This window comes from Perna viridis, chromosome 4 (genome assembly GCF_037379345.1).
Source record: "Perna viridis isolate PV_CMFRI_1.1 ecotype Kerala chromosome 4, ASM3737934v1, whole genome shotgun sequence".
NCBI lineage: Eukaryota > Metazoa > Mollusca > Bivalvia > Mytilida > Mytilidae > Perna > Perna viridis.
This window is the reverse complement of record NC_142448.1, coordinates 11,003,594-11,030,675: the sequence shown is the minus strand read 5'-3', so window position 1 is coordinate 11,030,675 and position 27,082 is coordinate 11,003,594. Positions and strand designations below refer to the sequence as shown.

Genomic DNA, 27,082 nt, shown 5'->3' with positions numbered 1-27,082 from the left:
GTTCCAACGGTTAACAGGCATGCAGTTCATGATGTGATTCAAGAAATCAATTTAAAAAAATAGTTGACAACAGTCCTAAATAGTCCATGGACCACATACACCCTAGCCTGTGGAATTTTCAAGACCACATTTATTTACTATTTTACAAAAAGAAAACTGTTTTTGACAACTGGCAATTCCTACAAAGAATGAAAACGTTCAATTCAAAGAACAGCAATGCCATAATTTTTAATTTTTTTGTAATTTTTACATCTGAGTATCATTCATGTAATTGAACTTACCAATTAATAAATTACTGTTTCTTTATACTAAATTATCCTCTAGCATTTTTACTTTATGTAGAGTGCAAGCATTATAATATTAATCAATATCTTGTGGTAGTTGAAGTGAAAAACCTACCCCAACCCTGAAACAAAACTGGGATTTTATTTAGAAATTTACAATTTGAACTTTTAAATTGAACAACTCATAAAATTAAATGAAGGATAGATGAATTTGAAGTCAAATCTAAAGGTTGAATGCAGCAGTATAGTTTCGGGTATAAAAACATCAGGTTAAAGCACAATTTTTAACATGGGAAAATTTCAGACAATTTCTATAATTTTTGCCATGCAATTTCTAATTAATGTTTGAAATTGGTGATTTTTTACTTTAGTTCTGATTATTAATTAGATTTAATATCGTTCTCAACTGAATAGAAAAAATGTATTCTCCATTTATTTTCTTTCAATAATTTTTTCCAGAAATGACATACTGATATACAGAATTTATTCAAGTCTTGTCATAAGTGTATATAAACTCAAATGAGAGACTTGCTGAATAATTCTACTTACATTTTTATGTCTGTTTAAGTTTACTGAGAACCAGTTATTGAAATTAATAAAATTTTACATGTAAATCAATTCCCAGCCTTAATTTGCTTTAACCTCTACACATGGCAGTTTCAAAATGATCTAAAATATGTCATTACTGTACACGAAAAAACTATTTTAAAATGCAATGTAATTGACTGTTAACAAAATTTGCTTGGCAATGAAATCTAATAGATTCAAATTTCTCCACATATTATATTTACCAAACCCGGTAGGCCATCATTTCGGAACAACATATCCTCTGGATCATTTCAGAACAACATATCCTCTGGAAGTTTTGAATTTATGAAAGGATTAACTTTTTTTTTGAATACAGGTATACAATTAAGAAATAACTCTTAAGTGAATAGCCATATAGCAACTATTCTTGTGTCAATTTAAAGCCAAGATAAAGGGCTAGGCAATAAAAGGAGGAATAATAAAAATTCAAAATACTGATTAGAAATTTACCTCCAAAAACACCTTGAAATTCTTTATACTTTTACATTGACACTGCCTTTTCTTATACAGACTTTCGTTTTTGACCACTGCTTTGATTATCAGTTTGTTAATTTAGTAATTACCCTTCATTCTGGGTATTGACTTAACACCTTCAATTAACTGACAAACCTGTATTTTTGTAAGTTTGTAGGAACACAAACTCATCGATTTCAATGGAAGTTAATTTGTTATTCATGAAAATTTGTTTCCCTACAAACAGTATTTTTTCCAACCATTCATGCAGTTAAACTTCTTCTACTGTACAAATAGTAAAATCATCAACTAAAGTCTATTTATGTGTAATGGAACAGTTCTTGAGCTTCCAGTGGATTTGTCTCTGATTTAATTTTCTTCCAAAGTCTTGAACAACATATTAAATTGAAATCCGTGAATTTTTTAAAATGCATGCACAGTTCTTGAAATGCCGCAAAAAAAATATTGCTTCAAATCAGGACATTTACGAAGACACAATGATCTAAAGAATACTGGCATACTTTTATTGCACTATAAGCATTTTGCTTTGCTGTTTCAGATAATAAATATACCATATAAAATTTTATTACAATATTTGAATATCACAATAGGTCTTGTACCCGAACATTTCTCCTTACAGCATTTGAAAATCCTCCCTTAAAATGAAACCAAATGTCTGTATTCAGAACATTCTTCTTCTTTTCAACTGTAAAACAAACAGAACAATTATTCTTGCAAAGAAATAAATTGAAATTTTTTGCAAAAAAAGTAATATTTAACTAAAAAGAAAAAAAGCTATACCTTTTAAAAAACCATCTACAGGTAGAAAATGTATTTCTATTCAATAACATATGGTTGATCATGTTTTAAAGCAATTCAGTAAACGTAAGAAACTAAACAGAGAAGTAACTAAAAAGAACTATGAGCACAGATCAATTGTTGATATCCCCTGCTCAACAGGAAAAAATTGTTTCCCATGGTGACCAGAAATGTTAAAAAAGCCCTGGGCAATTTTTTTTTAGTTGCAGCAGTCTCATTGGTTACTTTTGATCAGAAACACTAGAGGATATGAAATACATGCACATAGCATATGTCAGTGGACAGAGAGAAATAGGGAGAACTTGTGTGGTGACATTATGTCCAACTTCAGAAGAAGAGAAATGCAAGTTCATCCTTGTCAAAATTTCACAAAAATAAAAACATCTAATTTCTGTGTTGACACATACCTTTCTGTGATGATGAGTTTGGGTCTGGCGTTTTCTGTTTGATCACTCTACCAAAGAAATCTTTTTGTTCCTGTAGAACAAGAAATAAAAATGGGCTACAAAATATATATGATCTGAAATTAAATTATTTGTTCATAATTTAGAAATTGCTCCTACATTTGGTTGAAAATGTCTTCTGTAATGGTATATGTTATTCCTACCTTCAAAGTTACCTCAAAATCTATCAAGTAGTTTAGGATAAGTTGGACTGAAAAAAATTTGAACATTACTTCATTGGGTATAATTAGTAGCCTTTTATTCACCATGAAAAGAATACATAAATTCACACTTGTCATTCTGTTACAAATAACCTTTTGAAAACTGAGAAACAATGTAAATAACATAATCACATCAATAATTTTCAGTTGAAGGAGAGTTCAAAACAATGGGAAAATATATAAGTTTCATTAATGGTGTCCAAAAGTGTATATACTTATAAGGTAAGTACATACTGTTGGTTGTACAGAGTCTATTGAGATAGCCTGTAGTTTCTGTTTATGGTTGGGTATCACAGGGGTTTTCTTTTCTTGTCTACCTTTACCAGGGGGCTGCTTGGCTGGAGTAGTACTGAAACATAGTTTTTAATACACTGAACTGAAATTATAGGATAGTTACTTGAAAGGAGATAAATCATGACAACTTGCTAAACTATTACATTAACAAGCTACTTTGGATATTTTCTGGCCAAACAATGTTTACACAAGACTGTATGCATTCTGAATCTATTTAATTAACAACGTAACATTTGAAGCTGTATACCTTTATATATAAAAGAATATTTACTTTATTCTGATGGGAAGAAATAATGGTTTTAATGCATGTTTACAATGTTTTTTATCCTATAGGGTACATCTGTATGTCTCTGTATTATAGGATTACTCATTTCGCTGGTGATTTCAAAAGCTACCCATGCTAAGTAGAATACTTTCACATCATGCTTGACTCCTCATTTCGACATATAATAATAAAACACTAGTTAAATGGTTTGGTTATTGAAGTTCAACCCTAATATTTACTTTACCTCATATCTCAATTTCATGTAATAAAAATAGATTTTCTATAAACTTTTCGTAATTTGTAGGAAGTAACATTTATGCTGCTCAGGCAAAAAATTTATATGTTGAAAATAAGCACTGCTAAAGTCAGGATTGTTAATCCATTAACTCAAAGTAAAATGTTCTTCAAAAATTAAATAACTTCCCTACCTATCTACCTGCATTATTTTTTTCTTGCTTGTAGCAGGAAACCAACTACTATTTTTTGGCCTTTCAACTAGCACAAATACATGAACATCTAACTAGTTTAAATAAATTAAAGATGAGTGTTAAACTTACTGCGTTGGTAGACTTGCTTCATTTCTTCTCATTTTCTCCATTTCAATCTGTCACAAAAAATAACATTTAACAGAAAATTAACAGAATATTATTGACCTGAATAAATGCAGGAAACATATTTACTGGTTATAAAAGAGGTATTGAATGATACAAAAGAAATTACATTTGGACTATACTTTTGTGTAGTGTTCAGAAATAGAAGGAAAGTTCCAGTGATAGACTGGCGACATAAGGTATATTGATAAATCAAAAACCTAACAAAAGAACATAAAGCTCTATGGCTTTATCTTCCTACAATATGAACTATACTCTAATAATGCTTACTTTTCTTTCTGACATGAATGAACTTTTAACAGAAAGTAGAATTTTTTTTTATCGTAAGCAATAGGAAAATCTACAACTTCATGTTACTTTTCTGACCAAAAAAAAAAAAAAAAAACATCAATGGAAACCTCTGCCATGCAGGGATATTATACATGATTTAATGATCATCTTGACTATTTAATATATTAGTTTGTAGAAACATATCAATTTTTATTAACACAGAAATTTCATCATGTTACAGAGGTTGTGTAATCAGGAATCTAGTGTTCTTATTAAAATAACACCAAAACTAAGACATATTTACTTTACCTCTCTAGCAATAAGCTGTTTAGCTGCATATGTCAACTGTTTGTGTTGTTTCATACCAGTAAAACGTACAACTTCATCCATGTGCCTGAAATATAACAAAACACCTATAACAAAGCAATAAAAACCAAATACACATAAAGATAAAACAGTACAGGGTCATAGCTTTTCTTAATAACATTCACTTTTTATTGAATCTAAAATCTTAAGGCTAAACCAAACCCTGAATATTCTTGGAAGCATTTTTTTCTTACTGAATAAGCATTTTACACCATGTAACAATTTAAATGGCTCAAGTTGTGACAGGCATTGCAACCCCTATGCATTACATGAATGATTTGCAGACCAGAAGTGAAAAAAAAAATTTACAACCTTTCAGATTTTGATTACTGTGAAGGTACTATTGTTTGTGGGGTACCATTTTTCGTGGTTTTCGTGGGTAGGCCAAAGCATGAAATTTGGTACCAAATGAAAAGGAAATTGCCTTGATGTGTATACTGAAAACCTCCAAACCCATAAACTTGTGTTTCTACCTAAATCCACAAAAATTGGTATCCACCAATAAAAGTACTTTCACAGTATAAAAAAAACTCTGACAGAAGTAAACTTTTGCTCTTTTTGATATGATATCATGGTTTAAGTACAACTGTGAGAGTAAAATGTGCATAGCAAAATTGCTAATCAAATCTAGAAAAAATTGTCCTAATGATTCTGTGATACATTTAAATGAAAAAAAAATGTATTTCTTTTACATATATATGTGTACACAACTGTTCCTGAATTAATCAATTTAACTTTTTTGCAATCATTCAATATTAAATATTCATCCACCATTCAATGACCATTCTATGACCTGTCAAACTGGTAACTGTTTAAAATAACATGCCTCTTGAATTGATTCACATATTTTACAAGATGTTGTTTTCTATTTTTATGTGGAAATATTTTTTTTCTTCAAAAAATGAATTTTTGTTGAATTTTATGAATTCTAAATATCAAATTTGACGACCAAATTAAGGGTAACAACAAAATTACTTAACTGATAAACCCTAGGTAATAGTCCAAAAAGAAAGTCTGTACCACAAATAACAATATCAATGTTAAAATTACAAAGTTGGGAACCAATGCGATAATCCTGACAGGCATTTCTAAATGGTGGGTTAAACAAGATTTTACAGTGTGCTGAAGGTCCCACTTCTATTATAGTTCATTATTTCTTATATGTTACAATATAAACAGGCAGCATAAAATTGCCACTAGTTTAAGTTGGTAAAATCAGTAGTCAAAACAGAAGATATCAACAATAAATATGTGAAAATAAAAGGAACTAATTGCAATTAAAATACAAGTAAAACAAAAAAAGACGCCCATCAAAAGAAAAAAAATGCCTTTAAAATATTTCTTGAAGCCTTAAATTCACAAATTTAACATGATTATCTTTTGAGTACACAACTAATTACTTTGTAGCGTATTTATTCTTTTCAGACGTATGGAAGTTAAAATAAATTCATTATTTTACATAAAAAAAAAAAAAAAAATGGACCGGTTATAAACTGTTACTATTAATTACAAATTTGTCATTGATCAGTCAGCAATGGGTCATTGATCAGTCCAAATGTTATATGGGGCAGTCAGGCATTATCAAATAGTCTTAAAACTAACACAAAATAATTGAAATGAAATTGAACATACGGATCCAAGACATAAGTAAACTGTCCATCTAGAGACTTTTCCTGGTGGTATGTCATATTGTATGCTATCATCACCCTTATCAGCTGAGCTAGCTCCTCCTTTTCCTTTGTACTGTAGAGCTGTGTATTGACTGGTCGTAAGTTTGGTTGAATAATGTCCAGTAAGGGAGGTAATACTTCCCTTGTCACTACATCTGTGTTCAGGTATTTACGGACTGATGGTGACATATCAGACATCATGGAGTTTATCAAGTTTGTACACTTACTTGTTTTAATAAATGCCTGAAAAAAATAGTAAGAAACAATAAATATACAAAATTTACAATACCGAAAATACCTTTAAAGAAAGAGTAACCAAATTAATAATTGGTAAAAACTGAAAATAAAGTCATGGAAAATTTGTCATACATCTTAAAATTTTGTTAAATTATGAGGAAAAATAAATCCTGATTGACAAAAAAATTGCAAAAACATAATTATTTTTAAATATTAATATATTATACAAATTGTCCTATTACAGGTTACATCAGCCTCATATTAAATAAATAAAGTCTCTGAATTACTGGTCTCTTACATCATATTGACTATGAGGGTACTGGATTCGGGGAGGCTGATTGGCAGCAAATAAAAGGTGAAAGGTCACTGCTATATAAGGAACATATCCCATTAAGCTGTAGTCTTGTACATGTAATGTATACTGGTTTACTGTATCAATGAATGTCAGCCAATCCATAGCAAAATTTAACTGAAAGAAATGAAATACTGTATCAATGAATGTCAGTCAATCCATAGCAAAATTTAACTAAAAATAATATAATACAATAATGACAATATAAATTAAATGCTTGTGATTGGAATCAGTCAGGTTTTAAGTCTTCTTCAGCTAAGACTGCTAATTGGTGATTGAGTAAAAAACTTTTATATGAAATTAAAAAATCTGGGGGGAGGAAGGGGGGGAATCTCTGTTTCTGTTCTGTTTGACAAATATACAAGTATTGGAAGTCACCATTTCCAGGAGTTATTTTTCTAAGTCAAATCTTCTGAGAAAGAACTCAAATAGAAAAAAGTTATTTCTTTTCAATTTTTCTACTACAAAGGCTCAACTGATGTCCAGAAATGAAAAACTGAAGACTGAATCAAGACCTAAAAAGGACAGATAAATTAATGGTTTAGTAGTTTCATTCCAGTAATAATTACTGAGCATCAGCAACGTTATATATATGCAGGTCCTATGTAAAAACATGAATGGTTCAAACTCTTATTTCTGCAAGTGATGTATGTAGTTAGGATGTGTATGCTTGAAACTCAAAACACAGTTGCACATCATGTGTTATAGAAAGTTTTGTATGTTCCAGTTGGTCAAGGAATCAGCATTATAACAACAGAACAGTGTGTTAACTTATCAATAAAGTTAATGTAATTTGAGCACAAATAGCTCTGTCCATTATAGGCAAAGCCTAAAATCATATTATATGCTGGACAAGAAACTCAAGTACATTGTAGACCTATTGACATTTATCAACTTCTTTTTTTTCAAAAGCAACATCTAACAATCCATTTCTATAGGTTAAAGACAAATGTGATGAAATTGAACAAAAATTGATTCCAAACAAGTATATTTTTGTCTACTTACTCCTTCCATTTTAGGATCTTTGTATTTACATTCACAGTAATTCTCAAACAGACCCTGAATTGTTCTGTCATATTCCCCCGCTGCCATAGTGGACATCAGAATATTGTTAAACCTACAGGTACATATAATCATATATACTGTTCATATTGCTTTTACCATTACAAAGTAAATGTTTGTTTGTCTGTTTGTTGGGGTTTAACGTCCGAGCAGCAATATTTCAGCTATATTCAGACGATGAACATGAAATTGATGATAAAATGAACATGAAATGAAAAAGGGATGGGACACAAAGACAATGGGGTCGACAAATTTTGATTGCCACTGGATATAGGGAGAGTTGGGTAGGGTCGGGCAATTTAGCCTCCTGTGGCGGAGCCATATGGTTCCTACTCCGGGATAATACCACAGTAGGGTTCTTTAACGTGCGAGGAACGTGGCATCTTTCCCAACACGGTGCACCACTATGGTTTGCGGTCAGGTTTTCCATATTATAGCCTGACAACCCTAGCATGTAACACGCCAGGGGTACCCCATTCCACCACCTGGGGCACACATCCCAGTTGCTCTGTGGACAGAGCGTCCTAGCCCCCGGTTAGGGTTCTGAGCACTATTTAGTCGCCTTTTACGACAAGCTTAGCGCTGCTGCAGGCCTATTCTTTTAACACCCGGACCTGCACGGGGGACAAAGTAAATGTGACCAGAAAATAAAAATAATAACCAGATTTAAGACAAAATCACTTTCATAAATGCAATACAATAATTTCTGTAATGTCTATATATCACAAATGGCAAACTTATGGTTTTTAACATATTCAGCATAGATATCAAATGATTATCTATAAACTGTGTGAGCTTTCATTTTATCATTTTAAGATACATTCAAGTGTTATCATTGGTTTATTATACTTTTTGATTTCATTCACTTTAGATTTGTATTTGTCACTAGTCAGTTGGGTAAGTTATGAATTTATATACTGTAGCTTCATTATATCGTTCCATAATTTTATTGACCAACCTCGCAGATAATGTTGTGTTATTGACTTGAACTTCATTGTTCTTGATGTCTTGAAGTGTAATAAATCTGTTTCTGAAATAAAAAAAATAATCAGAATTGTTACTTGAAGACACTAGATTGCAATAAACCAAGAGAGTGTTGATGTATATCCATTGATTAATAAAAAAGTATACATCAAGTGATTGAAATTTTATTATGAACATCATGAAAACACTTTAATAATCAAAGTTCATATTATCAAAAAAAAATCGGAAAAACCACAAAAATATGTATGGCAAAAAAAAAGTGACAAATTATACTCAATCTCAATATTTTAGTATTCATTTAAATGTTACTTCTAACATATTTTTCTTACTTTTTCTTTTATGTGAAACACTTCAGTATTACATAATTACAGAAAAAAAACAAATTTGTAATTTTATAAGCTGGAAAAAAATCAGTTTAATTTTGCTCCTGAAAACATGTTTCCACAGTATTTAAAAAAAATTAAAACAAATGTTGCAATTTATCTTGTGTACAATATACACTATAATGCATAGGTTTTAACCTCAGAAAATTTAAAGCAGATCTCCCTCTAAAAATTTTCTCAAAGCAGGAGATTTGCTGAATTTTTTTTTCACAACATGTTTTGATGAATATTGAAATAATTAATTTCAATTTTAGGCAGAAAATTGATCTGAAAAGATGGCAGAAATCTACCACTTTGACATGGGCATGTAATGAAACATTGAGAGGATCCCGCCAAAAGTGGAAGACTTTACAGCTATGCTATAATGTAACAATACTACAGATGAACTTACTTCTTAAGTCTTGGTAATGAAAAGATTTCATACCATAGAGAAAACAAACTTTTATTACTATCTTTCTGACCCACTGATAATGTTTGCACCATCTTCACTGTTAACTCTTTACATTTTCTTTGAATGAACTGTAATAAAATGAGAAAAAGGCAATTTAATGGTAAATAAAATTGTGTTAAAGTTAGAAAAAGGTTGCGTCAATTATAATATCACATCAAAAACACACGAGAGTCACTATACGATTCAACATTCCAAACAGGAACATGGAAATTAAGTTGCTCTATCATTTAGAAATAGTTCGCAATATAAGAGTATAATTGTTCTTTAAACCTCTGGAATAGAATCTATAGTTTTTAAGTTGTTTACTATTTGTTTTGTAATAAAAACTATGACACTTTCTTGAAAAGATGACAAATGTCATATAACAGTTTAAAATTATTATTATTCATCTAGGTTATGACCTACAGCCTTCATATTTATTCCTTTTGTAACAAGATGTTCCATGTGATGTTGTTCTAAGGATAGATGTATTCATTGCAAATTTTTACAATTGCTTATTAAACTGGACGGTCAGATCCAGCAGAAAAAGTATATTAGAAGTAGCCAAAGTATCATCATGCAAAACTTTTGTTCTAATCTTAATAGCATTCAGAAGAAGTGAGAAAATTGTAATGAAAATTTTGCAATATGTAGTTGAGGTCTGGTAAAACTCAAAATAGGAGATACCCTACAACATATCTGGCAAATAGTTTTTTACCAAATTTGAAATCATTCTGCTACTTAAAATAAAAATAAAAATGTCCATATTCAACATGGCAATATGATAAAGTTTATATCTAAAATTGAAGATGGGTCTGGCAACACTCAAAACAGAAGATGACCTTCAACTCAAAATGTTAAATTGTATGCCATATTTGGAATCTTCTGCCATGTAAAAGCTGGGAAAAATGAGACCAGACAGATAAATGAATGAACAAACAAAGGGACAAAGTGTTGCCCCTCTCATGCTTTGATGTACAATATAATAACAGAGCATTTCTACATTAATCTATTCTTATCAACAATAGATCTATGTTTTTATTACATAGATAGCAGTAATTTATCCTCTGTTCCTTGTGTAAATTTTTTAATAATTCACACCGTGAAATAAATAGTGTAATATAACTATCAGACAAAATTTAAAATTTTTGTTGAAAATAGCAACAAAAAATGGAGGAAATCTATATAATAAATAGGATAATTAATCACAAAGAGTGAATAACCAAATTATGATCACTCCTGATCATATTTTGGTTTTTCACTCTTTCCAATCATATATCCTATTATTCTTACCTGTAATGTATTTAAACATGATCTAATATCATTGTCTGTCTTCTCACAAAGTGCCAACAGTGTAGTCATGTCAGATTTCAAATGCTCTTGTCTGATAACCTAGAAAAGAAAGATAAACCTTTATACAGAGAGTACCATTTCTGAAAAGAAAGGTACAAATTTACTGTCAAATGGGTCATTTTTGCAAATGGCAAAATTTGGCAATCTGAACTATGAATAGAGGTATTAAATTTCTGCAGTCTTTATTTGTTTTTTCTATATATACTATCTACTGGAGATAACTGTGAAATATCTGGACTGAGTTTGGCTAGCTTTAATATTTGTAATTCCCCAAACCTCACAGATAAAGCGGAAATTAGAACCTTGTGAAAATTTCTCTCCACATGGTAGCAGTTGTTCTTGTCTGAAAAATATAATAAATATATGACAGTAATAAGTCAAACCCCAACTCATACAGGAAGTTGATATAGAACAGCATCCAAAATAGCTTTCAAGATATGCCCCATCATATAATGCCAAATACCAAATTTGAAATTCATCCATCTGTTGAAGCTCTGATTTGTCATGACCGAAATTTTCTTTATCATTCCATATAACAAAAAATTATTGGACAGCACCCACAATCACTACAAACTATGCCACATCTATATAAAGCCACACATTAAATTTGAAATAAATCCATTCAGTGGCAGCTGAAATTTTCTCAAATTTTCTCTATCATTCCATATAATGAAGAATGGTCGAGTCAAACAGTAAGTTGATATTTGACAGCTTACAATGTATGCCTAATCTTTAGAAGGCCACTCTCCAAATTTGAAATAAATCAATCCAATGTGAGCCAAGATAACTGCAGAAAAGATCAGACAGACGGACAAGGTGATTCCAAAATTTCACCAACCTGGGAAGTAGGGTTTAACGTTTTGAACAGGTTTCTTCAAACTTAATTCAAGTTACCTCAATATTTATGAACCATCTCCATATCATAAACAACCAAGTTCTCACCTACAACACTGATCAATTACATCCATACCTCATATAACCTAGCAGCTAATCTGGCTGGTTCTGTTGGAGGAAAATTCATCACTAATGCACACTGTCTTAGTTGTCTTAAAGCTGGTACATACCTGAAATATTAACATGAGGTGTGAATAAACTTTCATAGAAAAGCAAATTTACACCAACACAAATGCACCTTGTTATATTAAAGTCACAAGTGAATATCACTCATAAAACTATTTAATGATGTCAGCTACTAAATACCCTACTAGCCACTAAACATGTATATCTTTGTCAGTGATTTTATTGTCCTTTTTTCAAATTTACCAAATCCCTTTTTTTTTGCGGGGGGGAATACAGAACCTTGAACTTGTAGTTAAAATGCTTACCATATTTTCCGGACAACAAGTCGATATTTTTTTTCAATTAAGTGTCAGCCTCGACTTATCTAAGGATTTTTCAAGAAAAATGTTCATCAACAATGCATTTCATTAGATTTGTTTAGTTCACTTTTGATTGCTTTATTCAAAATTTTTGGTATAACTGCAATCAACAAAAGCCGCCTCACAATAAAACCTGCAATTGAATTTTATTAATCATTGCCACTATCCTTTATGAATGAATACAATGATGTTAATAAAAACTCTGAAACTTTGAAACCTTTTAAATATATAAATAAGCTCTAGAAGATATGTAAACAAAACTCTTTTTTTTTTAACTTGGAAACATTATCGATTGTTTTGGAGTTATCGGTCCTTAAATATGCAAATTTATACCCATTTACGGTATGTCGTAACACATTCCCACATGGCTCAAATTATAATTAAAGTGTTATCTAAATGGCTAATTGCAACCAAATTTGCAGGTAACAATTATTTTTTTATTGTATTTCATAATACCGGGTAATATTGTTTACTAATTACTGCTTGTAATAATGGCCAATTCAACAAATAAATTTCCCTCTAATTTCACACATAGGTGCCCACAGTTGACATGTTTACAATTTTGTACTCCTGATGATCTATGGCTTCAGAGCCATTTACACAACATTCAATAAAAATAATTGAAGTCGTGGACAAAGTACACTTTAACAAAAACACAGATATCAATTTAATTCAGAAATCTTATACTTTGTAACATCGCTGGAATAATATGCTGTTGAAAACAAACCGCTGAACTCTGATCTCCGCTGACACGTATGATATAAATGCACATGTCTGACCCTTGACTTATCTCTGTTTTTTTCATCGATTTTGGTCAAACTTCGACTTACATTCCACATCAACTTATAGTCCGCAATTATGGTAATTTAAAAGATGTCAAGAAAAAGATAAGCCATAAACAACTAATGCTTGTTGTTTTGAACAAAAAAACCTATATCCTAACGATTCAAATACCAATTGGGAAGTAGTTTATCTTATTTCGAGTTATTTTTCTTACCAGTTGGGAAACTTTCATCAGGGGAACAGCCTTATTTCGGAGGTATATAAAGCAAACAAAACCATTGTTTGTATAGAAAAGATGTCATGATGATACATTATTGTGCTACAAATAGTGTCGTGTGTTTGATGTCACTTGTGGATGAGGTAAAGAAATTTCACATAGCTAAGAAGGAATACTCTTATCTCAAAAGAATTGGAACTACTCAACCATTTCTGCTACACCAAAAATATAACCTCGGATGCAGAAAGGGGAATTCCTTCTTGAAAAATTTGCTAGAATTGTAGTCATACTCAACTCAAAGTAGTTCTATCCACCAGATGGCACTAACAAATTTAGATAGATATCACTAGAAATAAGAAGTAATAACTCTGTCAAGAATTTGAAAAAAAAATTAGGGAAAAAAGTAATGGTAAAAATTTCAACCATTAAAACTGTAAGTTTAGAATCGGATCAGTTAAATTCCAGACAGATTCTTCCACTTAGTGCCTCCGAGATTTTTCTTTTGTGTAACTAGAAAGCTGAGGGGTTCCCATTGATCTCAAAAGTGAGAAATTGTTCCTATCCTTCTAAAAGATCTTACTGGTCATTACAAATACAGACGATAGGTCGTAGTAATACTCCTCCATCCTTCTTCTTCTTTTTTGCTGCCTGATCATCCAGTCTTTTTGTCAGGTTGATTAATAAATTAATTGCAGGCTGAAATGAAGTCAAATGTTTTTCAAAGGAAATGTAGATGAAAAATATTTTCATTTTCTTATTTTGGAAATAATACTTCATTAATATCTTCTTACCATTCTTATTTTGTTTTATGCATTTATTATGTTATGGACACTGCCTGCCAGTCTTATTCTATTTTATTTTGACACAAATTCAGTATAGCAAGCTGGTGTTAAGTACTAATAAAACTCTCATAAAAAAATTAATTCATTTAACACAATTTGCATTTTCATCCAATGCTAACAACATCATTTTCTAAGTCAAAGTCTTTTATCATTAATATTAAGATATTGAAAAGGTGGATCAATTCATTTACTCTAGTACAAACCTGAGGAGCGCCATCAATTTCATCTATAATTAGACAATTAGGTCTAGGATCAGCTCCCATTACAGCCTTCATCTGTGTGGCTGCCTCTAGTTTGTTTCTAAATACTTCTAAACTTCTATCATCACTATAAATGTAAATAAAGTAAACAGTTGAGTTCTATTCAGTCATCATTTTACTCAATTGACAAACAAGACCCATATATTTCTTGACATGCATCCCCATCATATATTTGTCAGCACATAAGCATCTTCGATACGCATATAATCACTTCAATCATACAGTAATATACTAAAGATAGTATACATTGCTGAGAAAAAAATGGCAAATGCAACATGCTAAAATGTAGGAAAAAGATTATGAAACTTCTTCATAATAGGAGGTGTACATTTTCAATATGTAATTATGTATACAAAATGTATGCAAAGTTTGCATTATGTTGGTGAACAACTTTTTGGGTTACAGATTACACATAGTTAAGACCTCTCTAAATGTCTGTTTACACTATCATCACAAGACATTTTTTTAAATGTTGTAGTCATTGAAGGATTTATATCTGCAGTTGCTTTTATCCTATATGTTATAAAGTTAAAGACAAAGAAATTTATAGCATTTGTATCATATGTTCATAGATTTTAAATTAAGAAATGTTTGTGTGCATCTATCACTATTACTTAGTCACTATAAAATGTGATTGTAATCCTTTGGTTCTTGATAAATAGTCAAAATGTAGATTTTAATAATCAAGAACCAAACAACCACATCGAGAGAAAAAATATATACTATCCTAATACAGATTATACTAACCTAGCATTGATTTCAACCACATTATATCCAGCATGTCTAGCGACTGTGTGAGCTAGAGTTGTCTTCCCTAAACCAGGAGGACCATTTAAAAGCACTAACTGAAAGTAAAAACAAAGCAAGGCTAATCATCAACGAAAATGTTGGTTACTTCCTGAAAATTACAAACAAATCTTAACAATTACATCAAGGCTCAGGCTACTTAAGAAAACAGGGAGAAGTCACTTCTCTTTCAGAGAGACATCAGGGAGAAATGGGAAGTGGACAGGGAGAAGTGAATGCGCATGGGCATCGATCATTCACTAACACTTTTTTTAAAGTTATAATATATGTTTAATATTATGCATGCATACAATAGGCAAGCATTTTTTATTTGTCTATTTTCTTCAAATTGAGATCCATCTAAATATTACCTTTTCTTTATACTACTTACATTTGTGTGTAAGTAACTAAATACTTTGGACAATTTGTAATCAGCCTGCAAAATGATTGACTATATTGTATATACATGTAATTGAATTCCTATACCTCTCTACCCCTTACCACAGTTGATCAAGAGTATGAATATTATGTTCAAAATTTATTACCGACCAATTAAAAATGAAACTTTACTGACACATACTGTAGTAATGAAAATGAGAGGGCGACTTCACTTTGCTTTTGATGTTGTCTTACGGCGAAGTGAGCGACCTCAGGGTGACTATTTTGCCCAAGTCACCTAGTAGCATGAGCCCTGTTACATGAAAAAAAAAAGGCTAGAAAAATTGTGAGCAAAGCTCAATTTGTAATACCCCACCTATTCAAATCCCCCAAAATCCATAGTAAACACAAGAAGTTATCCAGATAGAAAAACAAAATATGAAATGTACAATGGGATCATGTGATAAGGATCTATGAGTTTGTCATCAAATTCAATTCAGCAATATAGAGACAGAGAGAGAGAGAGACAAACAGACACACAGCATGATAACTATATACCTCCCACTTGGGGTGGAAAGGGGGAGTATGATATATATTCCGATGCAATTTCCTTTTTTTTCAATATTACTCACAGTTTGTTTAGGTCGGTTCAATTTGTCCAGTTCATCTAGGACCTCAATTTGATTTTTTTTCTTTTTAACTTCTTTTACTGGTTTCTTCTTATCTTTAGGTTTAATAGGTACATCTTTGCCAAACACAACAAAGTCCCAAAGTTTAATCCAATGCAGCAATGTTCTATTTATAGACTGAAAAAGTAAAATAGTTAAATTTAGATTTTACTGTAGCTTGGGATTTTTCACCAAAATTTTATACTGTAAAGGGTTTGATGAGAAAATCTTACAACCTGTTTACCATTTTTATTGAAAAAAGTCACTGAAATTATCTGTATGACATTTTGATAATCACAAACTGATCAATTAGGTGCAATATGCCAAAGAATTATCATTCTCCAAGTTTTTAACATTGGATTTGCTTACCTCTTCACTTAGTAAATCTGTGTATTTACTTGGTGCATATTTCTCCACCCATAACAACCTCTTCCTCTCGGGAGATAAGTCCTCTGTTTCCACAGTAACCTCATCATCACTCATTGCATTATCATCATCCAAGCTTCTGAAAACAAGGCGAAGCAAAATTACATGTATGGCAGAATAAAAAGTATTTTCTATCTTTAATAGTATCACTAAGGAATCTGTAAACCAATCCCTACTAGTGATACTCCACCAAGCTAACTTACATATATGGTCATAATATAAATTGAGTCATCAAACAGACTTTGTTGCAGTTTAAATCAAATCCCATATCACACACCTAAAATAAGCTTGTGTCTAAATATCAAGTACCTGTCACAAAAATAAAGAGATAACAGATAAATGATGAACAAGTAAAAGAGAGTAAAGTATATCCCCTTCTTTTGGAGTAAAGGTTTCAAATTTTTTGTCATGTACACAAGTTTAAGGTATTTTAAGACTTTGTTATACCTTGCATTTAATACAATGTATAAGAAAGGAATACAAGGATCTCACATACCTTTTCATCTCTTGTGTTAACTTTGCTGCCTCTTGTAAAAGTCTGGTATGTCTCTGAAATAATCATATTTGTTCAGCTTAATCCATTGTTCATACTACAATATTCACTAAATATGTATATGACCATACATGTGATAAGTTTCTTTATTTCTGTTTAAACAAAGGACTCAGACCTTTTTGTACTGATTTTAGGTGTGTTTAATGGTGTAATATGTTTTTCTACAATTGCAAGATTTAAAAAGGAAAGGGTTGTGATCACACCAAAGTACTTTAACCCTCCTGCATTTTAGTGCATGTCCAAAGTCAGGAATTTCTGGCCTCTGTATGTATTGTTTTGTTTTCACTTTCATTTTACTTTTATGTTGCTGGAGTATATGGTTGGGGGTGGGGTGGGGACAACTATTTTGCCGTACCTGTGTACAAGAGGCTCCCAGGAGCCTGAATCGCTAATCTGGTTAAATTTTGTCTTTCAAAGATATTAAATATAACAAGTTGTCAAACAATTTTGACTCAAAAAGAAAAAAAAAAGACTTTTCACCTTTCAAGGGCAATGACTCTTGCAAGGAGTCGTTAGACAACTTTGATCCCTTGGAGACTTTTGAAGGCTTAATAATAAGGATCATTTCAGCAACTGAAAAAAATAACGTTAAAAAATAGCAACAAAAAAAAAATTGAAAAAGAGCAACAACTCAAACATGGCTTAACAGATTAAAACAAACATTAGACCACAGATAGATCTCATCATGCTGAACATTTTCACCCTGTCTGAATTTGGCTAAACCTAACAATTTTGGAGATATATATACCAAAAACTACTGTCTGACCCCTATGTTCTATTTTTAGTAACCATGGCCACGTTTTTCCATATATCAAAAATCCCCATACAGCTCTATGCAGGATACCACAAGGAACAAGTTTGGTTCCAATTGGTCAAGTAGTGTCAGAGGAAAAGAGTTTTGAAAAATTGTTAATGACAATGATGGACAATAAGGATGCCAAGTGATGGTAATAGCTCACATGGCCTTTGTCTCTGTAGAACCAACTTCTGTATTCCTTCAATAACCATTTAATTTGATGACAACCATTAATCTACTTACACATTAAGTGACCTCTGCAGCTTTACAATTATATTACAAGTAAATTAGCAGGTTCAGCTAGGATCACAGTTTTGTGTATGAGGGGGTGTGAAGTGACACTTTGTTTTGATAAGGTCAAACAAAAGATAATTAAGCTGTTAAAATGAAATGAACTATTGCCACTAATTTAAATAAAAAATAAAAATCAAGGAAAGTTATAGGAAAAAAGCCTGCCACTTCAAGATACAGTAATTCATTTATCAATTTTAATTCTAACTACCAATTTTTTTTTAAAATGACCCTATTAGACATACATATACATGTGTATCTGTGCAGGTTGATTTGTACTGTGTATCACCTACAATACCAGTGCATGCATCATAATGACAGAACAGAGATAATTTACATAAATTATCTTTTTCTTTTTCAGGAAGAGACCACATGAAGGTAGAGGCCATCCTTAGATTTTATGAACATGCTACTATTACTAAGAAACAAGTTCTCAATGACAATCTGATCACATGCTATATTAAATTCCAGTTACTTATTATACATGAACTAATTCATTAGAAAATTGAATTACAGTATTAAACTTACCTTATTTGTTTATTATTTATTTGAATACATGTCCATATTAAAATCTACATATCAATGTGATAAAATATTCTAGCAATGAAGTATAATTTCTACCCATTCAAGGCTAACTTCTCCCTATCACTCCTGGAAGGGAGAAGTCACTTATCCTATTCATTGAATCCTAGATTATGCCCTGGTGCTTACATTTATCAACAGCATATATTTTTTTCTTGCCTTTACTTACTTCAGTCTCTAGCTCTTCCTTCAAGTCCTCAACTGATACTTGTAACAACTTAGTACTTCTGGCTGTTTTACCCACCCTGTCAAACTAATATACAATAATATGAGTATTACAACAAACTATACAGTTACACATGTTTATTTAAACAATACATATTTGAAACTTATTTTTTGATGACCAAAATTATATCATAGACCATGTACCAAAATTCGCACAAAATTTAAAACCCCAATAATAATGAGGCTTCATTTTTTGTATTAAAAATTGTCTAACTTCTTAGTCCTAATTCAATTTTTTTTGGTTTTGAGTACTTCAACAATTTATTTTATTTATTTTTTGGATCCCAAACTTCTTACAAAATTGATTCTAATACTGTTGATGAGAGGTTACTCCTTGAAATATATGTAAATTTGTAATACATGTACTTACAATGTATATGATTCACATTTTTGTACTTAATTTATAATGCAAAAGTACAGCTTCATATACAATGTATAAACTTGACTGTCTTGAAACCATAGCCATAATAAAAGTCAATGTTTAGTATTGATTAGTTATGGAGCCTGAACCAGTCACTTGGGTGTTATCTGAATATACAAATGTAAATGGAATCAGTCACTTGGGTGTTATCTGAATATAATTCAACAACAACATTATAATGTAAGAAATTTTAATCTAAATGACTATTCCTTTAACTTAAAAACATTTGCATCAGAAGTTTATCAGACACTGAACTTTGAAAACCAGGGACTTTACTAGTCACTTTGTGGTAATGTTTAAATGTCTTTATAACATGTTTTGACAAAGGTTGTACATAATTTTGATAAAATAGGATTCAAGATTAAAATGAAAAAAACTAAAAAAGTACATGTAACAACATCCTTTTTGTCAATCACTCCTGGTTAAATGCTTTTACAACTGAGTTTGTTTGTTTGTTTGTTGGGGTTTAACGTCCGAGCAGCAATATTTCAGCTATATTCAGACGATGAACATGAAATTGATGATAAAATGAACATGAAATAATGATGAAATGAAAAAGGAATGGGACACAAGGACAATGGGGTCGACAAATTTTGATTGCCACTGGAAATAGGGAGAGGTGGGTAGGGTCGGGCAATTTAGCCTCCTGTGGCGGAGCCCTGCGGTTCCTACTCCGGGAGAATACCACAGTAGGGTTCTTTAACGTGCAAGGAACGTGGCATCTTTCCCAACACGGTGCACCACTATGGTTTGCGGTCAGGTTTTCCGTATTATAGCCTGACAACCCCAGCATGTAACACGCCAGGGGTACCCCATTCCACCACCTGGGGCACACATCCCAGTTGCTCTGTGGGCAGAGCGCCCTAGCCCCTGGCTAGGGTTCTGAGCACTATTTAGTCGCCTTTTACGACAAGCTTAGTGCTGCTGCAGGCCCATTCTTTTGACAACCGGACCTGCACGGGGCTTCACAACTGAGTATTTTGATTATTTCCAACAATTATTATTCTTAAAAGAAAATTTCAAAATGAAAAATCTTGAAAATGAGTAAAAACCAAAACCGGAATTGTCTGATTTTTTTGACTTTCGACAGAGTTGTTAAAGCCATTTCATTAATTCTGTGGCAATTTTATCATGTTATGAAATTTAAATTATCCAATTTAAACAGCTACCCAGCCTTTACATGGTGTTTTAGTGTAAATAAAGATTTTTCCTGCACATATTTGCATGAAATATCATACCAAGGTAAATAAATTGACTGATCAAGTGCAAAATACTGATCTTCTGTCTACAAAATTCTACCATATCCCATGTCAAGAAAAATGTTTTTTTCGACCTTCCAAAACACACGACGTACAATATATAAATGTACATTATACAAACCTAAAATGGTAGTTTGGATAAAGGGTTCCAAAATAGCAGAACAACATGTTCAAAAGCTTCAGGCAACTATGGAAGATAATGAATGCAAAGTGATTGCATAACCTTACTTTGGTCACTGGTTCATGTATACAACTGTTGTCAATATCAAATGATTACATTTACCTGTGTATTGTATACTCATGTATACTACACTGTTTTATCATTTAATAATAGAAAAAATATTGTTTGTATATTTTACAAAAGATATCATAAACTTTACCTCTGAAAACAAATCCATTTCATCTTTGACACTAAGATACACTGTTTTACCCTCAGTTCCTCTTGTACTAATAAAATTACCATTAGGTACTCTGGTGAGTACTCGCTTCCTCTCAAAGTCATAACCTGAAAAAGTAACACAGTTAATATTACAAAACTGCTTCCTAAATACATTGTTATATTTAATCCAGGTCTCAAACCAGAATAATTGTGACAGCATTCAGACAGACAGACAGATGGACAGACAAGATGATTCTAATATACCGTATTCTTCCATGTATTACATGCATCTGTGTATTCCGCGCAACCCTTCTTGGCTAGGAGATCGGCGAAAAAAGTTAGTTACTGGGTAAAACGCGCACTGGGAAGCGAGGAAAAGAAGACCACATTGAGATGAAAGGATCTTTTCATCACTAATCTTTCAAATAAAACTATTTTCCATGTTTCCCTGCATTTGCAAGCCATTTATTAATTAAAATAGTTTATAAATAGCAATGTATTGGATCTGAGTTGGCTGAAATGTTTACTTTTCCTGTCAGGTAATTTACTAAAACAATGGCGTCAAGTCCGACCGTTTATAAATAGATGTTTTAATTTGTCAAGTTGTGTATTGATATCTGACATCTGGAAACAGTTCATCAAGCAGATTGAAGGATTAGTAATAATTGTTTCACCTTTTAAATTGATCTTTTGTTATTTGATAATTAAATGACAATGGGCCCGAGGACAGGTTGGCACTCCCTGTATTGTGTATTTAACGCTCCACAGCACATAGGTGAAGAAGTTAAAATTAGACGACTTGATTTGAGAGAACAATAAGAAGCTAGTCGTGGTTTTTCGTACAAACTATGAAATGTAAGGAAACGCCATTGATGGATAAAACAACTATTAAATAGCAGTAAAACTTTATTTTTTATTTCACATAAAAATGTTCTCAAAAATACAATGGCTCGATGTTGTCTTTAGTTGACGACTTTGGTTCTGATTCCCTAAAATTATGGACCTGAAAATTATGTCTCTAGAAAAAAAATCTAGAAACTCATTGTTTTGGTGTATACCGTGCATCCCTCTTCTGGAGCAAAGAAAAAGTTGAAAAAAAGTGTGTGGTATACACGGAAGAATACGGTACCACCAACTTGTTGAGTGGGGGTATAAAAACAAGGTCATATTTAAGAACTGATACTTACCATCATAGATATTATCAGAGTCATCTTCATTATTGTTCCTTTTACTCCTCAACCTGACAATTTTATCCGCAGTCGTAGGAGAGGCTGGTGGAGTCACATCATCTATATCTATATCTGGTAGCTGTGAGGATCGAATTACCCTCTGTCGCTTACTCTGCGGACCTATAATACTATAACTGTGTAGCTGACAATTGAATATGTTTAGCAGTTATGTATTGTTTTGGTTGAAAACAATGCTAGTTAAATTTGCATGTAAGTATGAGCAAAGGTACCAATCAGAGAAGCTTGTTTTTGCAATCAAATTCATTTAAGTACAAAATGATTTAATGTATATCATGTTGTATACTTTGCATCCTAAGGGTATCAAACTTTGCATAATAAAATTGTAAACCAACTTCTTTAAGTTGCACATTATACATGTACATGAACTTTGCATAATCAGAACAGTGAAAGAAATTTGGATTGCATGACATGAACAATGAAAAATACTAACCTAAATCATTCTTAGCTGGACTGTTCTCCTGGGCACTTGTGTCCTCATTGCTACGGATTCTTTTATCCCTTCTTCCTGTTTTACATGGCGTGTCTGAGTCTAATCTGACCCTGTGTTTAATGACAGATCCATCAGATAGATCCAGAGGACTTTCAAGGGGTGTAATCAAACTGTCATTTAAATCTTCTATTGTACTGCCATTTTGGGTTACAACAGGAGCACAGAAATTCAAAGACCGCTTTGGTTTAGGAGGAGAATAGGGGGGTGCTGGAAAAGAAAAGTTGAATGAAAAAAAGTAAAACAATTTTTTTTTTTAAGTTGATACAAGTACATGCACCTGTCTATTAACTTTTGATTAATATTCAAAAAATGAATAAGACAATTTTAAGTATGGAAATGTTTTATATCACTTTCAACAAGCTTTTCTATTTTGCTGATGGTGGTGGTTGACAATCTCCACATGCTGTATTTCAGCGCCAGTGCTTCTTTTACAGCATTTATTGGTTCACTTGTTAATCTTCTTTTGGTAATATGAAGAATATTGCATTTATTCCTTGATTCTATACTAAAAGTTTGCGTAAATGAGAAGCAAGGCAAAATGAAATAACAATAAGTCTGCAAGCTTGATACTGCCTTGGATTTAGCAATAAAAATCTCATCTAATTACATGTCATTTCAAACAGGTTAGGTAGGCATTTTTTTTTTACTGGATGGAAAGTATGTGGACATGGCATGTTGACACAAACTGACTACTTTTCAGCATTGATTCCTTGTTTGAAAAGAATACTGTTCCTGGTTGTTTAGAAGTGCTGGCATTTGTTTAACCATACTAGTCCGAATTTCCTCTAACCCTGCAACCCTCCTCTTTTTTATTTGTATATTGACACCATATATTGGTAGCAGACTCGAAAGTCACCAAATCTATGATTCAGTTTAAAAAAAAACATTTCTGCTCAGTTCCTTAATTAACAGGCTCAGCCCACTCTCATCCCGTGCCAATTTCACATGTAAATGGTTAAAAAATGGAGACAAAACAGGGTCTATCATGTAAAATGATCAAACCTCAATAACAACAGAAAATTTAGTAAAGAATATGTTACCTTCATACAGGGAAATGATAACAGAATCAAACTAGGTAGGCTTTATATACTTTAACCTGAAAGTTGTTAGAAGAAATTTCCCTTAAGGTTCCCAAATATACTATTAAAAAAAAAGTCATGTCCCAGAAGTAACAAAAAGTGACTGTCCTTATGAAAAAAATTCATTGCTTCCTTAAATCAAACAAAAATATATAGGTTAAGATAACATTTCAGTAATAAAACTTTATCTTTTCTGATAATTTTTGAGTCTTTTCCATTTTTTTTCACTTACATGTATTAAAAGAAGTGAATATGATGTGTTATTAAAAAGTTCGGAAAAAAACGAGGATGAACATATGCATATCTCCACTGTTCCACTGTTGCTGTTGTCAAGAACCTAACCCGGCTCAGAAAAAATAGAACTCAAATTGTATTATCCAAATCAGAGCAAACACTCTTTTGCTTTTCTAAGATAGGAGAACAATAATTTTCTTGTCAGTTGCGTGTGAATTTTGTTTACGTCACAAGTGAAAAATATTCCATCCATCTGCGGAGAACGGTAAAATTTCTGTTTTTAAATCTGAAAAAGGATGTTGCTAGAGATGCCATTAAGGGTTAAAAATTGTAAAGTATGGTAAGTGCTAAAAAGTTACCAATTTTGAAAGCAATGGAAAAAGAGGTGATGGGGCTGGGATTTTGGAATAACATTTTTTTTTACTCAATCAATGAAAGAAATAAGACATTTCCCCACTATTTAACAAGGCAGATTATCAAATTAAAAGCTGCAGAAATATATAAAAAAATGTTCCATTTGCGAAACAAAAATTCCCATTCATCCCCACCCCTTTGTGCCAAAGGACTTTTTGTCCTTTACTATTTTTAAGAGTCTCGAACAGATGGTACACGTATACATGTAGTAAAGCTCACAGTGCTCACTGATTACAGATACTACAATTATCTATTACCATTAGCTACATTCCAAACCAAAATTTGTACATATCTAACAGCCTATTTTTATAGGAGAGTTTTTCATGATGTCATCACTTACCTGTGATTTGGTTTAGGTTGGCAAAAAATTCATTGAGTGGCAAGGGACATCAACTTTAAATCATCATAACTTTTTTTTATTTTTTTAAGATAATTGAAGAATTCTTTTGGTTCCAAAAATTGCCAAGAAAATTTATTGGATAATCCATGGAATTTTAAAATGAATATTCAGTAATTAGACCATATAAGCATCAGATTTCAATGGAAGTTTACAAATATATATCATAACAATTTTATTTTTCAAGTAAAAGAGTTGTAATTTCATATACAACACATGAATTATTTTATCTAAATGAAACACTTTACAGAACCAAAATTGTATTTAAAATAACAAAATTATAAAGTTTTGAAAATTGGGATTCTAATAATAAAATAAACAATTGTTTATTTAATTGTTTATTTGCCAATCTAATTATTAAAAATACAACTCGTATATATATATTCGAGCATTTGGGAAAATACTCAAAGTAAATAAGTCAATAGACAACCGTGCCGTGTTGGGAGACGAACACACGAATATTTATTTTGCCTTGTCCTGTTCCAGCTTTCATAATACGTACGTTCTTCGAAGCTTTCCATTGCATCAAGTTCGTCTGCATATTGCGAATCAAAGTCATCTTCATCCATTTTAATAATACAATGTCCCAAAAAGATTTACTTAGAACAAAAATAAGGTAATTTATTTAGCTGGTCATATTTTTGTTTATGTTTTCTTCCAATTTCCCGCGCAATATTCATTGTCGTGGAAAACTTGAATCTTGCACATTATCCTCCTTTTTTTACAAACGTTTAAATGACTACGAAGCTGTTCCTTTTGTGGAACTAACACGGACGAATTTTCCGGACCAATGTCGAAAACACTGAAATTAAGATTCTCTTAGAATTGATACTGACCATTTTCTAGGCGGAAAGTGGGACGGGGCGGGGGTGTTTTTGAAAAAAAAAATGTTCTTAATTTTTTATTTTTTTTACTCATTCATAGAAAAAAATTTATTATTCATTACTTAACAGGGCATCATCATTTTTTTCAGTTTTTATGTTTTCATGTTTTCATTTGCTTTTGTTACTTTGTATGTATGATTTTAGCCTAGTTACTTTATGTCCTTTGTTGTGTATGTCTGTTTTCAATGTCCGGTTTTTGTCCCTGGATTACATTCTTTTGATTACCGCTATAACCTTGGTTCCCTTGATTACCCTTGCAAATAAAAAAAAAATGATTTCAGTTGCTACTGAATCCCAAGCTCCTCTCAGGATAAAAATTGCCGCTGTCTTAGATCTGGCAATTACAAATGGTATTGAAAAAGATAATAAAAGAAAAAAAATTGGGATGATATAAAAAAAATCTTATAACCAAGACCATGGAAAATTTGGATACATGTTTCAAGTTTAAATCAACCTTTGAATTTGAATGCTATTTATATATTAAGAATCAACATTTACAAATGCAGTGTACACAAGTAACTACTCGCTCAGAATAGAAACTAGTCACCATGAGAGGAAAATAAACGACACGGGCAAGCAAGAGATTTTACATTGCAGAGAAATGCACATTTGTTTGCCAATTGATTGTATGATGCGCACAGTGTGTGTATATGGGATCCTCCACGAGGTGGCAGATGGTAACTGGGTACCTTGCGGTCCCAGGCTAAATCACAAGGTCTCGGAGAGTCTAGGCCCCTAGATGCACGGTATGCTAGGCTCACTGGCGTGTGGATATGCCCTGATACCTGCAAAACTAGATCCCAGCTATGGGTTAAATAGTTCTGCCTTGTTACAGACAGAAAACCTGGACAGATGGAGTTCATCAGCAATGGTATGAAAGGGAAGGAAAACCCTGAAAGAAAACACGAGCCTGGAGGTACCTAGGTTGAGCGTAAGGCTAATCACCTCACCTCGGAAAAAAAGAAGATGATTACGGAAACCGAAAGCAAGTCGAAATATACAAG

At 31.9% G+C, this 27,082-nt stretch overlaps 1 protein-coding gene across 1 annotated transcript; it reads right to left on the bottom strand.

Moving 5' to 3' along the window:
* Positions 1-1,833: 1,833 nt before the first annotated feature.
* LOC148618832 (chromosome transmission fidelity protein 18 homolog) lies at positions 1,834-25,909 on the bottom strand. The gene is made up of 23 exons (XM_088578093.1): positions 25,697-25,909; positions 23,011-23,277; positions 22,518-22,679; positions 21,332-21,456; positions 19,216-19,299; positions 17,321-17,373; positions 16,768-16,903; positions 16,363-16,536; positions 15,314-15,411; positions 14,510-14,633; positions 14,045-14,160; positions 12,056-12,149; positions 11,026-11,124; positions 9,694-9,821; positions 8,894-8,965; positions 7,879-7,990; positions 6,820-6,990; positions 6,247-6,527; positions 4,558-4,642; positions 3,925-3,971; positions 3,043-3,157; positions 2,552-2,621; positions 1,834-2,031 (listed from the first exon to the last, which is right to left on the bottom strand). Exons 1-23 carry the CDS (start codon positions 25,761-25,763, stop codon positions 1,928-1,930), a joined length of 2,784 nt encoding a protein of 927 aa, XP_088434219.1. The 5' UTR covers positions 25,764-25,909; the 3' UTR covers positions 1,834-1,927.
* Between the last annotated feature and the right edge of the window lie 1,173 nt (positions 25,910-27,082).

What these genes read in the sequence shown, in the direction of transcription:
- LOC148618832 (XM_088578093.1), bottom strand. Translation starts at nt 25,763, where the DNA reads ATGGATGAAGATGACTTTGATTCGCAATATGCAGACGAACTTGATGCA. An exon ending in GTGGTTGAAATCAATGCTAG is followed by an intron (nt 14,634 to 15,313) that starts GTTAGTATAATC and finishes TTACATTTATAG; the next exon opens with TGATGATAGAAGTTTAGAAG. An exon ending in TAGACTCTGTACAACCAACA is followed by an intron (nt 2,622 to 3,042) that starts GTATGTACTTAC and finishes CTTGTTCTACAG; the next exon opens with GAACAAAAAGATTTCTTTGG.